Source organism: Psammomys obesus, unplaced genomic scaffold (assembly GCF_907164565.1).
Source record: "Psammomys obesus unplaced genomic scaffold, mPsaObe1.curated_primary_1811, whole genome shotgun sequence".
Classification (NCBI taxonomy): domain Eukaryota; kingdom Metazoa; phylum Chordata; class Mammalia; order Rodentia; family Muridae; genus Psammomys; species Psammomys obesus.
In genome coordinates this window covers 10,118,358-10,134,256 of record NW_026596134.1, presented here as the reverse complement: position 1 = coordinate 10,134,256, position 15,899 = coordinate 10,118,358, and the positions used below count along the sequence as shown (strand labels likewise).

General features: G+C 36.0%; 1 protein-coding gene across 4 annotated transcripts in view; it reads right to left on the bottom strand.

The window, feature by feature from the left end:
* Positions 1-4,618: 4,618 nt before the first annotated feature.
* The window catches only part of Tc2n (tandem C2 domains, nuclear), a 57,060-nt gene continuing 45,779 nt past the window's right edge, over positions 4,619-15,899 (bottom strand). For all 4 annotated transcript variants that reach the window (XM_055593199.1, XM_055593197.1, XM_055593198.1 and 1 more), the window contains one exon: positions 4,619-8,900. In XM_055593199.1, coding sequence (XP_055449174.1) covers positions 8,790-8,900 — 111 coding nt within the window. In that variant the 3' untranslated portion in view covers positions 4,619-8,789. The remainder of the gene's footprint in view (positions 8,901-15,899) is intronic.

Genomic DNA, 15,899 nt, shown 5'->3' with positions numbered 1-15,899 from the left:
ACCTTGGTGACACCTTTATCTCATTTTTCCTTCATTACAGCAATTTCCCCTAAGTTGATATGCCCTTTTTTCAACAGTCATTTCCTATCTAGAGAGGCTGTCTACATATCAGCTGGAGTGAAACCTGGACAACTGAAAATTTTCCAGTAAGTTGTTTCTCTAAATTCACTTTTATTCAGTAAAATTAGTATCACAGCCGCTCTACCCTGACTTACTACATCTGACAGCTTCTGTACAGAAAAGTACTTGATTACTTCTACATCTTCCTTGTTCATATAAATCTCAGTTTGTTACATTCAGATGTTTCATCTTATCAGGCAATTATACCATCCCTTTCACTAGTCAAACTTGGAAGCTACATAATGGAAAAATGACAATGTCTTTCACTCTTTTTTCAACTTATTTAACAGTTAAACTGACAACAGTTAAACAACTCTCATTACTCATGCCTTTAATTATTGTGGGTTTAATTATTGTGGCTATGACAGGCCACACATTTAGAATTTCCCTTTTTTCTGTCACCAAATACTGAATTGTACCAAAGAAGGAGCCCACCCTCTCTCCATCTTTTTAATTTGTAACTATTCCTTTGTCATAGAAAAGTGATTACATTAAACTATTATAGCAGGAAGCTTATTTTAATATTCATTATTACAATTAACCCTTATTCCTTCCTGATTGCCTTTTCATTTTATATTTTATTCATTTTTTTCCCCCTGTTCAGAGTCTGCAAGTAGACTGAAGATCCAGTATCAACTGAATTTACCCCACTGTCTAAGACAATATATTTCAGGTGTTTTTCTTCGGTGACAACGTTGTGAATTTAACCAATGAAGAAACCTACCTCCTCCAAATCTGACTTATTTGTAGCTATAACATTGTCACAGAAAAGTGATTACATCAAAACAGTATTATAGCAGGGATCTTATTTTAATATTACCATAATTACCTTTAATTGTACTATCCCACGTTGCCTTTTCTTTTTTGTTTTTGTTTTGTTTTGTTTTAAATTGGGTGTTGTTGTCTTAAATTTAGCCTTGTTTCTTCTATGTAGATTGATGACCCAAGTGTCAAGGGCCGAGTTTTCACAGTTGGCTGTCTTAGCAGTCCCCCTTAACTTTGGTAACAGCCAATCAGCTGCTACTAAATACAGAACTCTCCAAAGCAAAATCTAAAGGATAGGCAGTTGGAATTTCCAAGTAACTGCCTCCATCAAGAGGATCAGAGATTTTTCCTTTGAAAACATATGAGAAGTAGTTTTCCAAACCTATAACTCTTTATATAAAATCTATTTTAGGGTGTTCAGATGCTTGTTGAGTACCTAAGGGAAAACATAACAGCCAAAGAGTCATTCTGTCTCTATACCTTCAAGTTTAAGGCAACTGTCAGAACCTCATATCTGTCTTGAAAGAAAAAATAGGACTTAAAAGAAATACTTAAAAGGAATAATTGACAAATGAACTTACTGGAAGATAAACAAGTAAACACACAAGGTGTAAAGAGTGGGAAGAGCTGTGTGCACAGAATTTGCCAAGCTTCTCCCATATCCATTGTTGTGTGGATGCTCTTTTAAGGTGTGCAGACTCACTAAGGGTACCCAGAATGAATCTGAATGACTTCCTCAGTACCAAGTAGTCATAAATGGGCATAAAGATGACATGTAATGTTGCAGTGGTGCCTTTTAATCCCATTTTCTACTCATGCTTTACTTTAAAAGAGCCTTCACATGGCCATTTAAAACCTGTTTTGTATACATACCACAGAAGTATACTGATCTCAGTTTCATGTGTTCCTGTGTAAGAAATACTCTTTTCTTCTTTCCTGGTGACCTTGAATGAAAGAAGCCAGTCCTCAACCTGAAAGTACAGAACACAACAAAGCATCTCTACTAGAAATAACTCAGTTCCCAGATACTGGGGAATCCTTTTTGTTGGGGGTGGTTTTGGGCATGAGAAGGTGGTTAAGATTTTGCAAGGAAGCAAATTACAAGCTTCAGACACTTCTGGCAATGCAATGATAAGCTATTTCCCCACACAGTACCAGGACAGAAATGTCTGAGCAAGGCTGAAGGAGTATACTGATAGTCCTAATATGACTGGGCAGTGGTGATACATAATTTTAATCCCAGCTTTGGGAGGCAGAGGCAGAGGCAGACAGATCTCTAATTTCACAGCCAGCCTGGTCTACAATGTAAGTTCCAGGGCAGCCAGGGCTATACAGAGAAACCATGTCTCATAAAAAATTAAAAATTGTGAAGCTGATAACACTGGCCTTCTTCTACCCTTTACATTTTGTTCATTTCCCTGTCTTGGATGCCCTGACATGTTTCCCACTTCTAAAGACAAAGGACAAAGAATCTTTCAAGCAGACACTGATGAATAGCACTTTGATATGGATGACTATTCTGAGCAGCTCATTAGTGAATCATTATCTGTATTGGTACAATAAAAGATGACATTCTTCCTCCTGATAAACATATCAGATTCTGGGCATCCAGCCAAAGAGGCTAACAGAAAGAAGAATGACTTTAGAGGTTTTTTTTTTTTCAATACTTCTGTCCTTACTAAAATTGTTCACTGAAAAAATGTAAACAAGTACAGAGAAATTATTTCCATACAAATCAGCAATCAGGTACAATGGCTAATAACAAATATATTGCTATTTTTAATCTACTTACACACACATAGATATATATATTACATGGGGGGGCTTTCTCTATGCAGTTCAACTTTATCAGTTACTCTCACCATTTTATCACCTAACATGGTTTTTCAAACCTGAATAATTCATAATAAATGGTTGCATACAATTTACTCAAATACAAAACATTCTTCTGTTATAAGCTTTCATATATGAATAATGTGAAAATGAATGATCCTAAACAAAAATTCTTTACCTGTATTTAAAAGCATGTCTGTTGCAGTAAGTATAAATCTTATACTCAGGAGAAAGGTGGAAAGATCTTAAGTTCAAATCCAATAGGAGCTGACATCTTGCTCAAATAAAATGGGCTGCAGGTATAGCTTAATGGCAGATTATTTGCATAAGAACCTGGGCTCAATCTATAGCAACATGAACACACAGACACACACAAATAAACATACATACATGCACACACACAAAAATACAAATACACACTCAGATACACACACATATATATATGCACACTCATACACACATGCACACAAACTCACACATATATACACAGATATACATATATTAGGATATGAACATGCTTAAGACTCATGATAATGAGAAATTTTTATAAATCCAACACTCAAAATTATATATTACCTATAATACTTAATATTTTAATGTATTTACTATATGAAAAGTACTATCTTGCCACATGTTGTGGGAAATGCCTGTGATCCCAAGGAGGCAGAGACAGGAGAATAATGAGTTAGGTACAATCTGGGCCACATAGTGAAACCTTGTCTCAACAACAAAACCAAACCCAAAAAGTATCTCATTGTTTCACTTCTCAAAATGGTGTAAACACATTAAAATGTGGTGTTGCCACCTAAAATTATATACAATACATGAGTGCTTGTGAAGTTAAGTCACTTGAGCTAACCATGCTCCCCACAAAAACCATAGACTAATGTAAAGGAATTTCAATCCAGCAACATGGCTGCTCTGTCAAGGAATCAATCCAAAGGCTTTCTAGGTCTTTATGATCCAGAATGCAGACACGTATGGCTGGAATATAGACACTCTCTTAGTACACACCTTTAATTCCTAACAATGAAGGTAAGGTTAGTTTGTGGAAGGAAGCAGCCATGTTTGAAAATGATGTCTAATTGAGGGGTAGACAAAAGTGAGAAATCAGAGAAAGATTTGACAAAATGAGTCAGAAAGAGGATAAGCCTAACTCCTAACTCACACAAGAACAAGGAACAGCACAGGAAAGACAGGCAAGTTAAGAGGCAAGAGAGACACAGAGATAGAGAGACACAGAAACAGAGAGAGGGAGACAGACACACTGAGAGAGAGGCTGTGTGTGTGTGTGTGTGTGTGTGTGTGTGTGTGTGTGTGTGTCATTTTTACAAAGACAGGCTACAGACAGGTAAAGATAGAACAAGCCAAAGACTGGGAAAAAGTTAGAGGATTAGAAAATATTGCCAAAGTTAGTATGAGACCAAGCAGAGAAATTCAGGCCAACTTCTTCACCTGGAGACCTGCAGAGACCAACTCCAATGAAGGACCATGCATGGAGAGGACCTTGACCCCCTGTTCATAGGAAGCCCATAGGCTGCTCAGTCTCCAAGTGGGTTCCCTAGTAAGAGGTACAGGGGTTGTCTCTGACATGAACTCAGTGGCCTGCATTGGATCACTTCCCCCTGTGGGACACAGCCTTGCCAGGCCACAGAGGAAGATGATGCAGCCAGCCTTGATGAGACCTGATAAGCTAGGGTCAGATGTAAGGGGAGGAGGTCATCCCCTATCAGGGGACTAGGAAAGGGCATAGGGGGAGAAGAGGGAAGGTGGGTGGGACTGGGAGGAGATCAGGGAGGGCGCTGCAGTGGGGATACAAAGTGAATAAATTATAATAAACAAACAAGCAAATAAGCAAATAAATAAATTTATTTAAAAAAAAAGAAATTCAGGCCATTACTATTATAGTAAAAAAGTCTGAATTTATTCCAAATTTAAAAATTTTTATACATGTACAAATATTTGAACATATAAACAAGTAAAATTTTGGCTGAAAAACAGTTTCCAAATGGCTGATAAGTTTAGTAGTATCAAAGAAAAAAAAGAAATTTGAAAAGTTACATTTAAATAGAACTTTGGGTTAGTTTATTTTTAGACCATAATTACATATGTTCAAAAATCCCAGTGGTTTCTTCTCAACAGTCTGGTAAGAGTTGGAATTAATATACTTGGGTCATTTTTATGATTCCTGCTTTAAAAATCATGTAAAACTAAATGAATGCCAAATAATAATGCTATATTTTGACATGGGCTGTAACTTTCTGTTATCTGAGAATTCATAAATCCATTGTTGACTAATCTTTTTCCTGTTGCAAAAAGCAGCCATAGTCTGGCTCAAGTTATTCCTTCCAGTGCCCCAGAATATGAAAGAGAAACTAACAAAGTTCTTATGGGATCAAAATAATATTTTATAATAACATAATGGATGGAGGAGAAAGCCTATGGTGATTGTGGAGGCCTTAATGCCAGGTATATCAAGTGAATACCTTCAGGTGGTCATGAACTTATTGTAAAAAATAGAACAGGTACTAATATCATGAAAATAAAGGCCATGCTGAGTGTGCAAGGTCAGTCTGCTGAGAATGAAACCAGTGAGGTTAATTTTAGAGAATTCTTCACATGTGTTACTAAAAGATACATATATTTTACCTACAAGGTCTGCTACACTAACAGCTCCATCAAAATTCCTGACCTCCAAACTGCATCTGAAATTGCCACTGGAGTTGAGGATGGCTTGGAATTTTCTTGATTGTTAAATAGACTAAATCATAATAATTTATTTAGTATTTAATATCTACAATTTGGTCAGTATTTTTTCATAAATAGTTATGTTGCTTGTATGAAATTGAGCAAATTAATTGCCGAACATATTACTTCTGTTCTTCTGCATAGCATTCAAAGTTACTATTTGAATTGAAATATGTTTATTATACCAAGAAATTAAGGATGTTTGACCAAGCTTGGAAGTAAACAACTCCAATTCATTTAAAAAAGAAAAGAAAGAAAAAGATCGTTAGGAAGGAAAAGAAAAAGAACAACCACTGTTAAGAGAATAGCATTGTGCAAAACTAAATCAATCCAAATAATGATGCTATATTTTGACATGGGCTAAAACTTTCTGTGTTATCTGATAGTTTATAAATACATTTTATAAATGACAGAGTTTATAAATGACTGATCTCCCTCCTATTATGAAGTTTCCTTTGTTTCAATCTGGCTTCCCAGCATTATTTTAGTTTTTTTTTTTTTTTTTTTTTTTCTTGTTACAAGTGAGTAAAGGTCAAGAAAAGCCTACACAAATACAGAGAGAAATGATTTTTGCATGGTGCTTTAGTTTTTATTGTTGGCTCCGAATTGTTTTTCTCTCCAAGAGTGCCTATTAACACAAGGGTGTTTGCATCTACATTTGCACATAAAATTTTCAAGGACATAATAAACACACATGTTTACACTGAGTACATCTTCAACTGAAAAATGCTTAAATAAACATGATTAAAATATTAGAAGCTTCACCTCTTAATATTTTATACGTGAGGGTTCTTTTAAACGAAGTTTTCTTTGTATTGATTTATCTAAGATATCTAGGAGTGTGATAAACTAAGAAAGCCTATCTTTTCCTCAATTTTTATATTAACTATTTGCTTTAAAATTAATAATTAGATCATTAAAACTGAATTAAATATATGACATGTATAAAATTTAGAATTAAAATTAGTAGAACACAGAAAAGTTTTAATTTTAACAGAAAATTAAAATCTAGTTTAAAAAAAAAGAACAAAGCCTGTGATGTGTTGATAAAGGCTGATCAATTCTGACAAACGTCTTACTTGGATGTAGGCTGTTGATGGTGCAGAAACTATGCCTGTGCTGAGAATGGAAGATTACAAGTAGAAAATTTCTGTGCCCACTTTAAAATGTTAAATCTAGGCTCCTCTGTGTTCCCTGTTTTCTCCCACTTCTGATGTCCATCGATTTGCCTTTCTGAATGAGGATTGATCATCTCAGAGGGCCTTGGAAAGACTCTACATCAAAGCAGATGCTGAGACTCAGCCAAACTTTGGGCAGAGTATAGGGAATCTTATGAAAGAAGAGGAAGATGAAAGACCTGGAGGGGACAGGAGCTCCAGAAGGAGAGCAACAGAACCAAAAAATCTGGGCCCAAGGGTCTTTTCTGAGACTGATACTCCAACCAAGAACCATGCATGGAGATAACCTAGAACCCCTGCACAAATGTAGCCCATGGCAGCTCAGTGTCCAAGTGGGTTTCCTAGTAAGAGGAACAGGGGCTGTCTCTGACATGAATTCAGTGGATGGCTCTTTGACCACCTACCCCTTAGGGGGGAGCAGCCTCACCAGGCCACAGAGGAAGACAATGCAGCCAGTTCTGATGAGGCCTGATAGGCTAGAGTCAGATGGAAAGGGAGAAGGACCTCCCCTATCAGTGGACTGCCAGAGGGACATGGAGGAGAAGGAGGAGGGAGGGCAAGAGTGGAAGGGGCTACAGCTGGGTACAAAGTGAATAAAGTGTAATTAAAAAAACAATTTTTTTAAAAGAAAAAAGTAAAATCTATTAAACAAACAAATTAAACTAAAAGAAAGTAAAAATCTCAATGTTCAAAAGACTATCACTAACACAAAAAATGGTTTCTCCTAGAAGAGCATATGAAAATTGACCAGTACTTTATATTTTACAAGTCTGAAAATATTACTTCAAAATTCACAGTGGCAAAGAAATCTGATCAATACCACTGGTACCATAAAAATCTAGAAAATACCTATATAACAGTTCTATTTAGATTCTAATGAGATATCTAGACTATGAAGAATTACAAAGGTTATTCCTACATTATAATAAGGTATATAATAAGGCCTAAACTATACTATTTATAAGATTAGAAAGTGTTCTTGCTTCTTCCTAAATTTTTTTTGTTTTGTTTTAGCCACAACTCTTGTGGTGATCCAAGAAGAAATAATTTCCAGATGCTAAGTTCTAATATGTACCTGAAATAAACCTTAAGTAGAAAAATATTTGCATTTTATACATTGCTACATAGTATGGTAATTAAAATGGGGAAAATGCTTTAACATTGTAGATTAGAGAGCAAATAGCTTACATCAAAAACTGAAAGAACTAGTGATCATAAAATACTGAATTTACTATTTAAGCTCATTTAATTTTGCTAAATTAAGTTGGCTCAAAAGTAAAATATTTTCTTTTAACTCAAAAGAAAATAAAGAAAAAATAAGGAAAACAAAAGGTATATATTTTTGCTTTCAATTAAACTTTATTGATTTTTAAAAGACATTTGCTTATTTATGTGTATTTATTTGTTTACTTATTTGTGTGTGTGTGTGTGTGTGTGTGTGTGTGTGTGTGTGTTTGCCAAAGTATGGATGTGGATGTCAGTAAAGAAACTAAAGGAAATGGATTTTCCCCTTCCATTTTGTTGAGTTCCAGGAACGGAACTCAGATGATCAAGAAGAGTGACAAGCTCATTTACTCCCGAGCCATCCTGCTAGTTCCAAGCTTTATTATTCCTGGAAAAATGTTAATAAGTCTCTAATTCTTCTAGAGATAAACAGCTTATAAAGTGATCATGCAATGACTTATAAATAAAAAAAATTGTAGGTACAGGGTACCAATTTTTCTCAAATACAGAAAAAAAGTCAATGGAATTGACCTATTCATTTGTGCTGTAAAAAATTCATATAAAGATATAAATTGTGTAACGATCTAATCAATCATGCCTAGCACTGTAAAAGTACTACAGTTTTATAAATGTCTAGTAGTAGTACTAAGAGGGATTGCTGTGCTAGGTTTTTGATATCTTAAAAACAAAAGCAGAACCAATATTGAAATATTTACCTAGGATTGATATTTTCATAGATTTTTGTAATATATTTAATTGGCCTAATAATACTACCCTTTTATTTTATCATCTATTTTGGCACCATTTTAAAACATTTCATTCACTTTGTGTATCTGATAGAACTCATTATAAGTTTTAGAAATTATGTTTCTTCTACTAAAATGTCAAGCTGTTTCGTCACTAAATTAATGCCTGATGTCTTCAAGATGGATTTAACTTGTGCCACTTGATAACAACCTTTTCAGGATTTGAAATTGTCTCTTTCCATTGGTTCACTGCTTCAATATTATTGCTGTCTTCACTTATCCAGAGCTGTAAAGAAACAGTACAATCATTTCAACTTGACATCTTAGTAGCCATGTTTAAGCAATATCTCTTATTGTCATGGATAACATACCTTTTAACTTTTAACAAACATATTGTTAAACATCTGGATAACATTTTTAAATAAATATCATTAATTTTTTTAAAGTTGCTTGATGATTTAACCCTTAAATGTTAAAATATTTAACCTGCTGAATCATTCTGTATTATGTGATCCAATTCAATTTAAGAATTAAAAATGAAAAAAAAAGAATTAAAAATAGGCTTCCTGAGGAAGACGGGTGAGACCTCTACACAACAGCCCCCTGCTTGCACCAGGCCTCTTGGCAAACACAGCAGTGGTGAGCTACACCCAGCTTCCTACATGCTCCTCTACTGGACCTCATACCTACATGCATTCTCTGAAGCTAGCAGACCCCAGAGGCCACAATCCAATATCAGAGACAACCAGATGACTAAAGGCCATCACATACACACAAATAACAAGAGCCTGGGCAATTTGGTAACAACAGAACCCAACTATCATACTACAACAAGCCCAGGATATCTTAACACAGCTGAGGAACAAGAAACTGACCTTGAATCTTGTCTCATGAATATTATGGAGGCCTTTAAAAAAGAAATGAATAAATCCCTTAAAGAAATACAGGAAAATACAAACAGGTGAAAGAAATAAAACTGTCCAAGACCTGAAAATGGAATTAGAGGCAATAAAGAAAACACAATCTGAATGAATCCTGGAGACTGACCATCTAGGGAAGAGAACAGGAATAACAGACACAAACATCTCCAACAGAATCTAAGTGATGGAAGAGAGAATCTCGGGCAAAAAAGATACCTAAAAGATCAGAGATGTCAGCCCAGAGTACTATACTCAGCAAAACTCTCAATCACCATAGATGGAGAAAATAAGATATTCTAAGACAAAACAAAATTTAAACAGTATCTATCCACAAATCAAACCCTACAGAAAATACTAGAAGAAAAACTCTATCCCAATGAGGGTAACGACATCCAAAAAAACATAGGAAATAAGTAATTCCACACCAGCAAAAACAAAAGGAAGCACTCTCTCTCTCTCTCTCTCTCTCTCTCTCACACACACACACACACACACAAACACTAACAACACCAACATCAAAATACCAGGAACTAATAATCTCTGACCATTACTACCTCAAAATATCTCAGCATCAGCGGTCTCAATTAACCAATAAAAAGACGCAAGCTAAAATGGTTGTGAAAACAGGATCCATAATTCTGTTTCATAAAACAAACATCTCAGCAACAAGGATAAACATTACCTCAGAGTAAGGAGCTGGAAAAAGGTTTTCCAAGCAAACAGAAACAAGAAGCAAGCTGGAGTAGCTATTCAAATATTTAATAAAATAGACTTTCAACCAAAATTAATCAGGAGATGAGGAAGGGGACTTCATATGCATCAAAGAAAAAAATCCACCAAGACGATGTCTCGATTCTGAACATATATGCCCCAAAGCAAGGGTACCCACATTCGTAAAGACAACATTATTAAAGCTTAAATCACACATCAAACCCAACATACTAATAGTGGGACACCCCTGCCTCACCAAAGGACAGATCATCAAGACAGAAACTAAACAGAGAAATAACGAAACTAAGTTATGTTATGGGTCACCTGGACCTAACAGATATCTACGGAACATTCCATCCAAACAAAACAACATATACCTTCTTCCCAGCATCCCACGGAATCTCTTTCTAAAACTGACCACATACTCAGTTACAAAGTATGCCTCAACAAGAAAGTTGAAGCAGATACAGGAGTTTAATTTAATCTTGAATTAAAGTGGGACTTCAACAAAAACAGAAACAAAAGAATGCCTACAAATTCATGGAAACTGAACAACTCTCTACTCAATGACCAGTGGGTCAGGGAAAAAAAAAATAAAGAAATTAAAGACTCTCTAGAATTCAATGAAAATGAAGACATAACATACCCAAACTTATGGGATAAAATAAAAGCAGTGCTAAGAGGAAAGCACTAAAGAAACTGAAGAAATCTCATATTAGTACACCTGAAAGCTCTAGAACAAAAAGAAGCAAACACACCCAAGAGTAGACAAAAAAGAAATAATCAAACTCTGGGCTGAAATCAATAAACTAGAAACAAAGAGGACAATTAAAAAAATCAACAAAACCAACAGTTGGTTTTTTGAGAAAATCAACAAGATAAAACAAAAATAACAAACAAACAAACAAAAAACTGTTAGCCAAATAAAAAGGCAGAGGGAGAGTATTCAAATTAAAAAAATCAGAAATGAAAAGGGGGACATAACAACAGACACTGAGGAAACCCAAAAAATCATTAGATCTTACTTCAAAAACCTGTATGACAAAAAATAAGAAAACCTAAATGAAATGGATGATTTTCTTGATCGATACCACTTACCAAAGTTAAATCAAGATCTGGTAAACAATTTAAATGAAACTATAAGCTCTAAGGACATAGAAGTAGTCATTAAAAAAAAAACTCCCAACCAAAAACAGCCCAGGGCCAAGTGGTTTCCTCACAGAATTTTACCAGACTTTGGAAGAAGAGCTAATACAGGCCATTGAAAGATTCTACCCAGCAAGGTATAGAAAGAGACGCTGAGACTCATAGCTAAACTTTGGGCAGAGTGCAGAAAATCTTAGGAAAGAAGGGGGAGATAGGAAGACCTGGAAGGGACAGGAGCTCCACAAGGAGAGCAACAGATCCAAAAAATCTGGGCACAGGGGTCTTTTCTGAGACTTATACTCCAACCAAGGACCATGCATGGAGATAACCTAGAACCCCTAGAACTCCTGCACAGATGTAGCCCAAGGTAGCTCAGACTCCAAGTGAGTTCCCTAGTAAGGGGAACAGGGACTACCTCTGACATGAACTCAGTGGCTGGCTCTTTGATCACCTCCCCCTTAGGGGGGAGCAGTCTGAGAGGAAGACAATGCAGCCAGTCCTGATGAGACCTGATAGGCTTGGGGTCAGAGGGACTGGGAAGAGAACCTCCCCTATCAGTGGACTTGGGGAGGGGCATGGGAAGAAATGAGGGGGGGAGAGGGGATTGAGAGGGCATGAGGGAGGGGGCTACAGCAGGGATACAAAGTGAATAAACTGTAATTTATTTGATGAGACCTAATTGACTAGGATCAGAAGGAAAGAAAAGAAGTCCTCCCCTATCAGTGGACTTGGGGAGGGGCATGCATGCAGAGGGTGGAGGAAGGGAGGGATTGGGATGGGAGGAGGGAGGGAACCACGGGGGGGGGGTGATGCAAAGTGAGTAAAGTGTAATTAATAAAGAAAAAATTAAATTAAAGAATAATTTCATCAGTTAGCTGTATAAAGTGTGAAAATATCTCTTGGTATTTCATTGGAGTGTGATTTACTGGAAACAGTAAACAGCACAGCTAAGCTTCATGTTCAGAGCAAGCATATTTATGGGTGCAGGCCAATCTCAGCACACGAGGCTAATTGAGACCAAAACTCCAAGATAAACTTATAAAACTCAATCTAGACTGGTAATTCTCTCAATTGAAATACTGAAATAAATAAATATCGATGATTTGTACTTAATGACTTATTTACAGTTTTAAATAACAGAATTTTCAGAAGCACATGTATTATTGGTTTTGCTAAAGGGAAAAAAGAACACATTGTTTGAAAACTGAACAACTGATACAGTTTCAGTTTAGTTTTCACATTAAACTAAACAATGTCGTTGTCACCATACCCATTAGCTCCGACCTTCTGTGCTCAGTAAGACCTAGAAAGAGCAGGTTTTTCCATACGAAGTCCAGAAATGTCTTTTTTTTTTTTTAGTCTAATATGTCTCTTTCTGTGCTACAGTGAATTGGGGGTAATTATAAACTATATTTGCTATGAAATTTGAAAGTAATTCACTACTGTATAGCAGATCATCACAGAACAATGGAAGGTGGCATCCAATAAGTGACATTCTGCCAATGACTAAAAAGAGAATTCCTATATTTCAAGCAAGTGTAAAATTTTTGTCATCAAAGAATTCAGATTTCTGAATAAAATAATTTTTACTCATTTATCACTGTGTTGCTTTCCTTTAACCTTAAAAACTAATTACTATTTTAATTGTACATAGTTGTGGGGTATGGTGATTTGATCCATGTACTTAATGAGTGCTTATTAAGTTAAAATATTTAACATGTTCACCTCCTTAAATAAATAAAAAAAAGAATTCAAAAAAAATTAAAAATTAATAAATTTTTTTAAAAAAGAGCTAATACATAGAAGTAGTCATTTAAAAGCTCCTAACCAAAAATGGCCCAGGGCCAGATGGTTTCAGTGCAGAATTTTACCAAACTTTGAAAGAAGAGCTAATATCAATATTTGTGAAACTATTATATTTGTGAAACAAAACAAAACAAAACAAAACAAACAAAAAAAAAAAAAAACAGAAACAGAAGGAACATTGTCAAACTCATTCTGAGGTCACAGTTACCCTGTTACCTAGACCACACAGAGATTCAACAAAGAAAGAGAACTTCAGACATAAGGAATTGTTCTTCCTTATGAACACTGATGCAAAAATACTCAATAAAATTTGTGCAAACGAAATCCAGGGACACATTAAAAATATCATCCACTATGACCAAGTAGGCTTCATCCCAGGGATACAGGGATGGTCCAACATATGAAATCCCATCAATAATCCACCATATAAACAAACTAAAAGAAAAAAAAACATATGATCATCTCATTAGATGCTGAAAAAGCATTTGACAAAATTCCAACAACCCTTCATGTTTAAAGTCTTAGAGAGATTAAGGAATTCAAGGTGCATACCTAAACACAATAAAGGCAATATACAGCAAGCCAATAGCCAACATCAAGTTAAATGAAAAGAAACTTAAAACAATCCCACTAAAATCAGAGAAAAGACAAGGCTGCCTACTCTTTCCAAGTCTCTTCAGTATACTGCTTGAAGTTCTAGCTAGAGCAATAAGACAAGTAAAGGAGATCAAGGGGATACAAATAGGAAAAGAAGAAGTCAAAGCATAGCTTTTTGCAGATGATATGCTAGTATACATAAGTAACCCCCAAATTTCTACCAGAGAATTTCTACAGCTGATAAAACATCTGCAGCAAGGTGTCTGGATATAAAACTGACTCAAAAAAAGTATACAAGTGATAAACATGCTGAGAAAGAAATTAGAGAAACAACACCCTTCACAATAGCCACAAATAATATAAAATATCTTGGCATAATTCTAACCAAGCAAGTGAAAAACCTACATGGCAAGAACTTTAAGTCTTTGAAAAAAGGAACCAAAGAACATTTTAGAAGATGGAATGATTTCCCATGCTCATGGATTGGTAGGATTAGCCTAGTCAAAATGACCATCTTACCAGAAACCATCTACAGATTCAATGCATTTACGACCAAAATTCTAACACAATTCAACCTCATGTGGAAAAATAAAGACCCAGGACAGCAACAAGAATTCTGTACAATGAAAAAAGAAAGAAAGAAACTTCTGGAGGTGTCTCCATCCTTGACTTCAATCTGAACTACAGAGGAATAATAACAAAAGCTGCATGGTATTGGCGTAGAAACAGATTGATCAATGAAATCAAATTGAAGACCCAGAAATAAATCCACACTCCTATAGCATTTGATTTTTGACAAAGAAGCCAAAAACATAAAATGGAAGAAAAAAGAGCAGCTAAAGAACAAGGAGGACCCTAGGGAAGATGCTTAATCCTCATTCAGAAGGGCAAACAGGATACACATCAGAAGTAGGAAAACACAAGGAACAGGACAGGAGCCTTCCACAGAGGACCTCTGAAAGATTCTACCTACCAACATTATGGAAGAAGAGGGATACAGAAAGACCTGGAGGGGACAGGAACTCCACAAGGAGAACAACAGAGCCAAAATACCTGGGCCCAGGGCATCCTGCAGAGACCAATACTCTAAACTAAGCTTAGACCATACACGGAGAGGAAAACCTAGACCCCCTGTTCAAAGGAAGCCCATAGGTAGCTCAGTTTCCAAGTACCCTAGTAAGGCGTACAGGAGCTGTCCCTGACATGAACTCAGTGGCAGGCTCTCTGATCACCAACCCCTTGGAGGATGCAGCTTGCCAGGCCACAGAGGAAGATGATGCAGCCAGTCTTGAGGAGACTTAAGAGATAAGCTAGGGTCAGATAGAAGGGGAGAAGGTTCTCCCCCTATCAGAGGACTAGGGAAAGGGCATAGAGGGAGAAGAGGAGGGAGGGGGCTGCATGAGAAGCTACAAAGTGAATAAATTGTAATAAATAAATATATAAATAAAATTAAATTTAAAAAATGTTCAACGTCCTTAGTCATAAGAAAAATGCAAATCAGAACAACTCTGAGATTCCATCTTATATCCCTCAGAATGCCTAAGATCAAAAACTCAGGTGAGGTTGTGGAGAAAGAGAAACATTCCTTCATTGCTGGCGGGAATGCAACCTTGAACAACCACTCTGGAAATCAAGCCGACGCTTTCTCAGAACATTGGGAATAGTTCTACCTCAAGATCCAGCTATACCACTCCTGAGTATATACTCAAAAGATATTCCACCACACCACAAGGACATTTGCTCAACTATGTACATAACAGCTTTATTCGTAATAGCCAGAACCTGGAAACAACCTAGATGCTCCTCAACTGAAGAATGGATAAAGAAAATGTGATACATTTACACAATGGAATACTATTCAGCTATTAAAAACAAGGAAACCATGAAAATGGCAGGCAAATGGATAGAACTAAAAATGATCATCCTGAGTGAGGTATCACAGACCCAGAAAGACACACATGATATATACTCACTTATAAGTGGCTATTAGTCATATAATACAGGATAACCATACTTACAATCCACAGAGCCACAGAAACTAAGTAACAAGGAGGGCCCAAAGGAGGCTGCTTGAATCTCACTCAGAAGGGGAAACAGAATATACA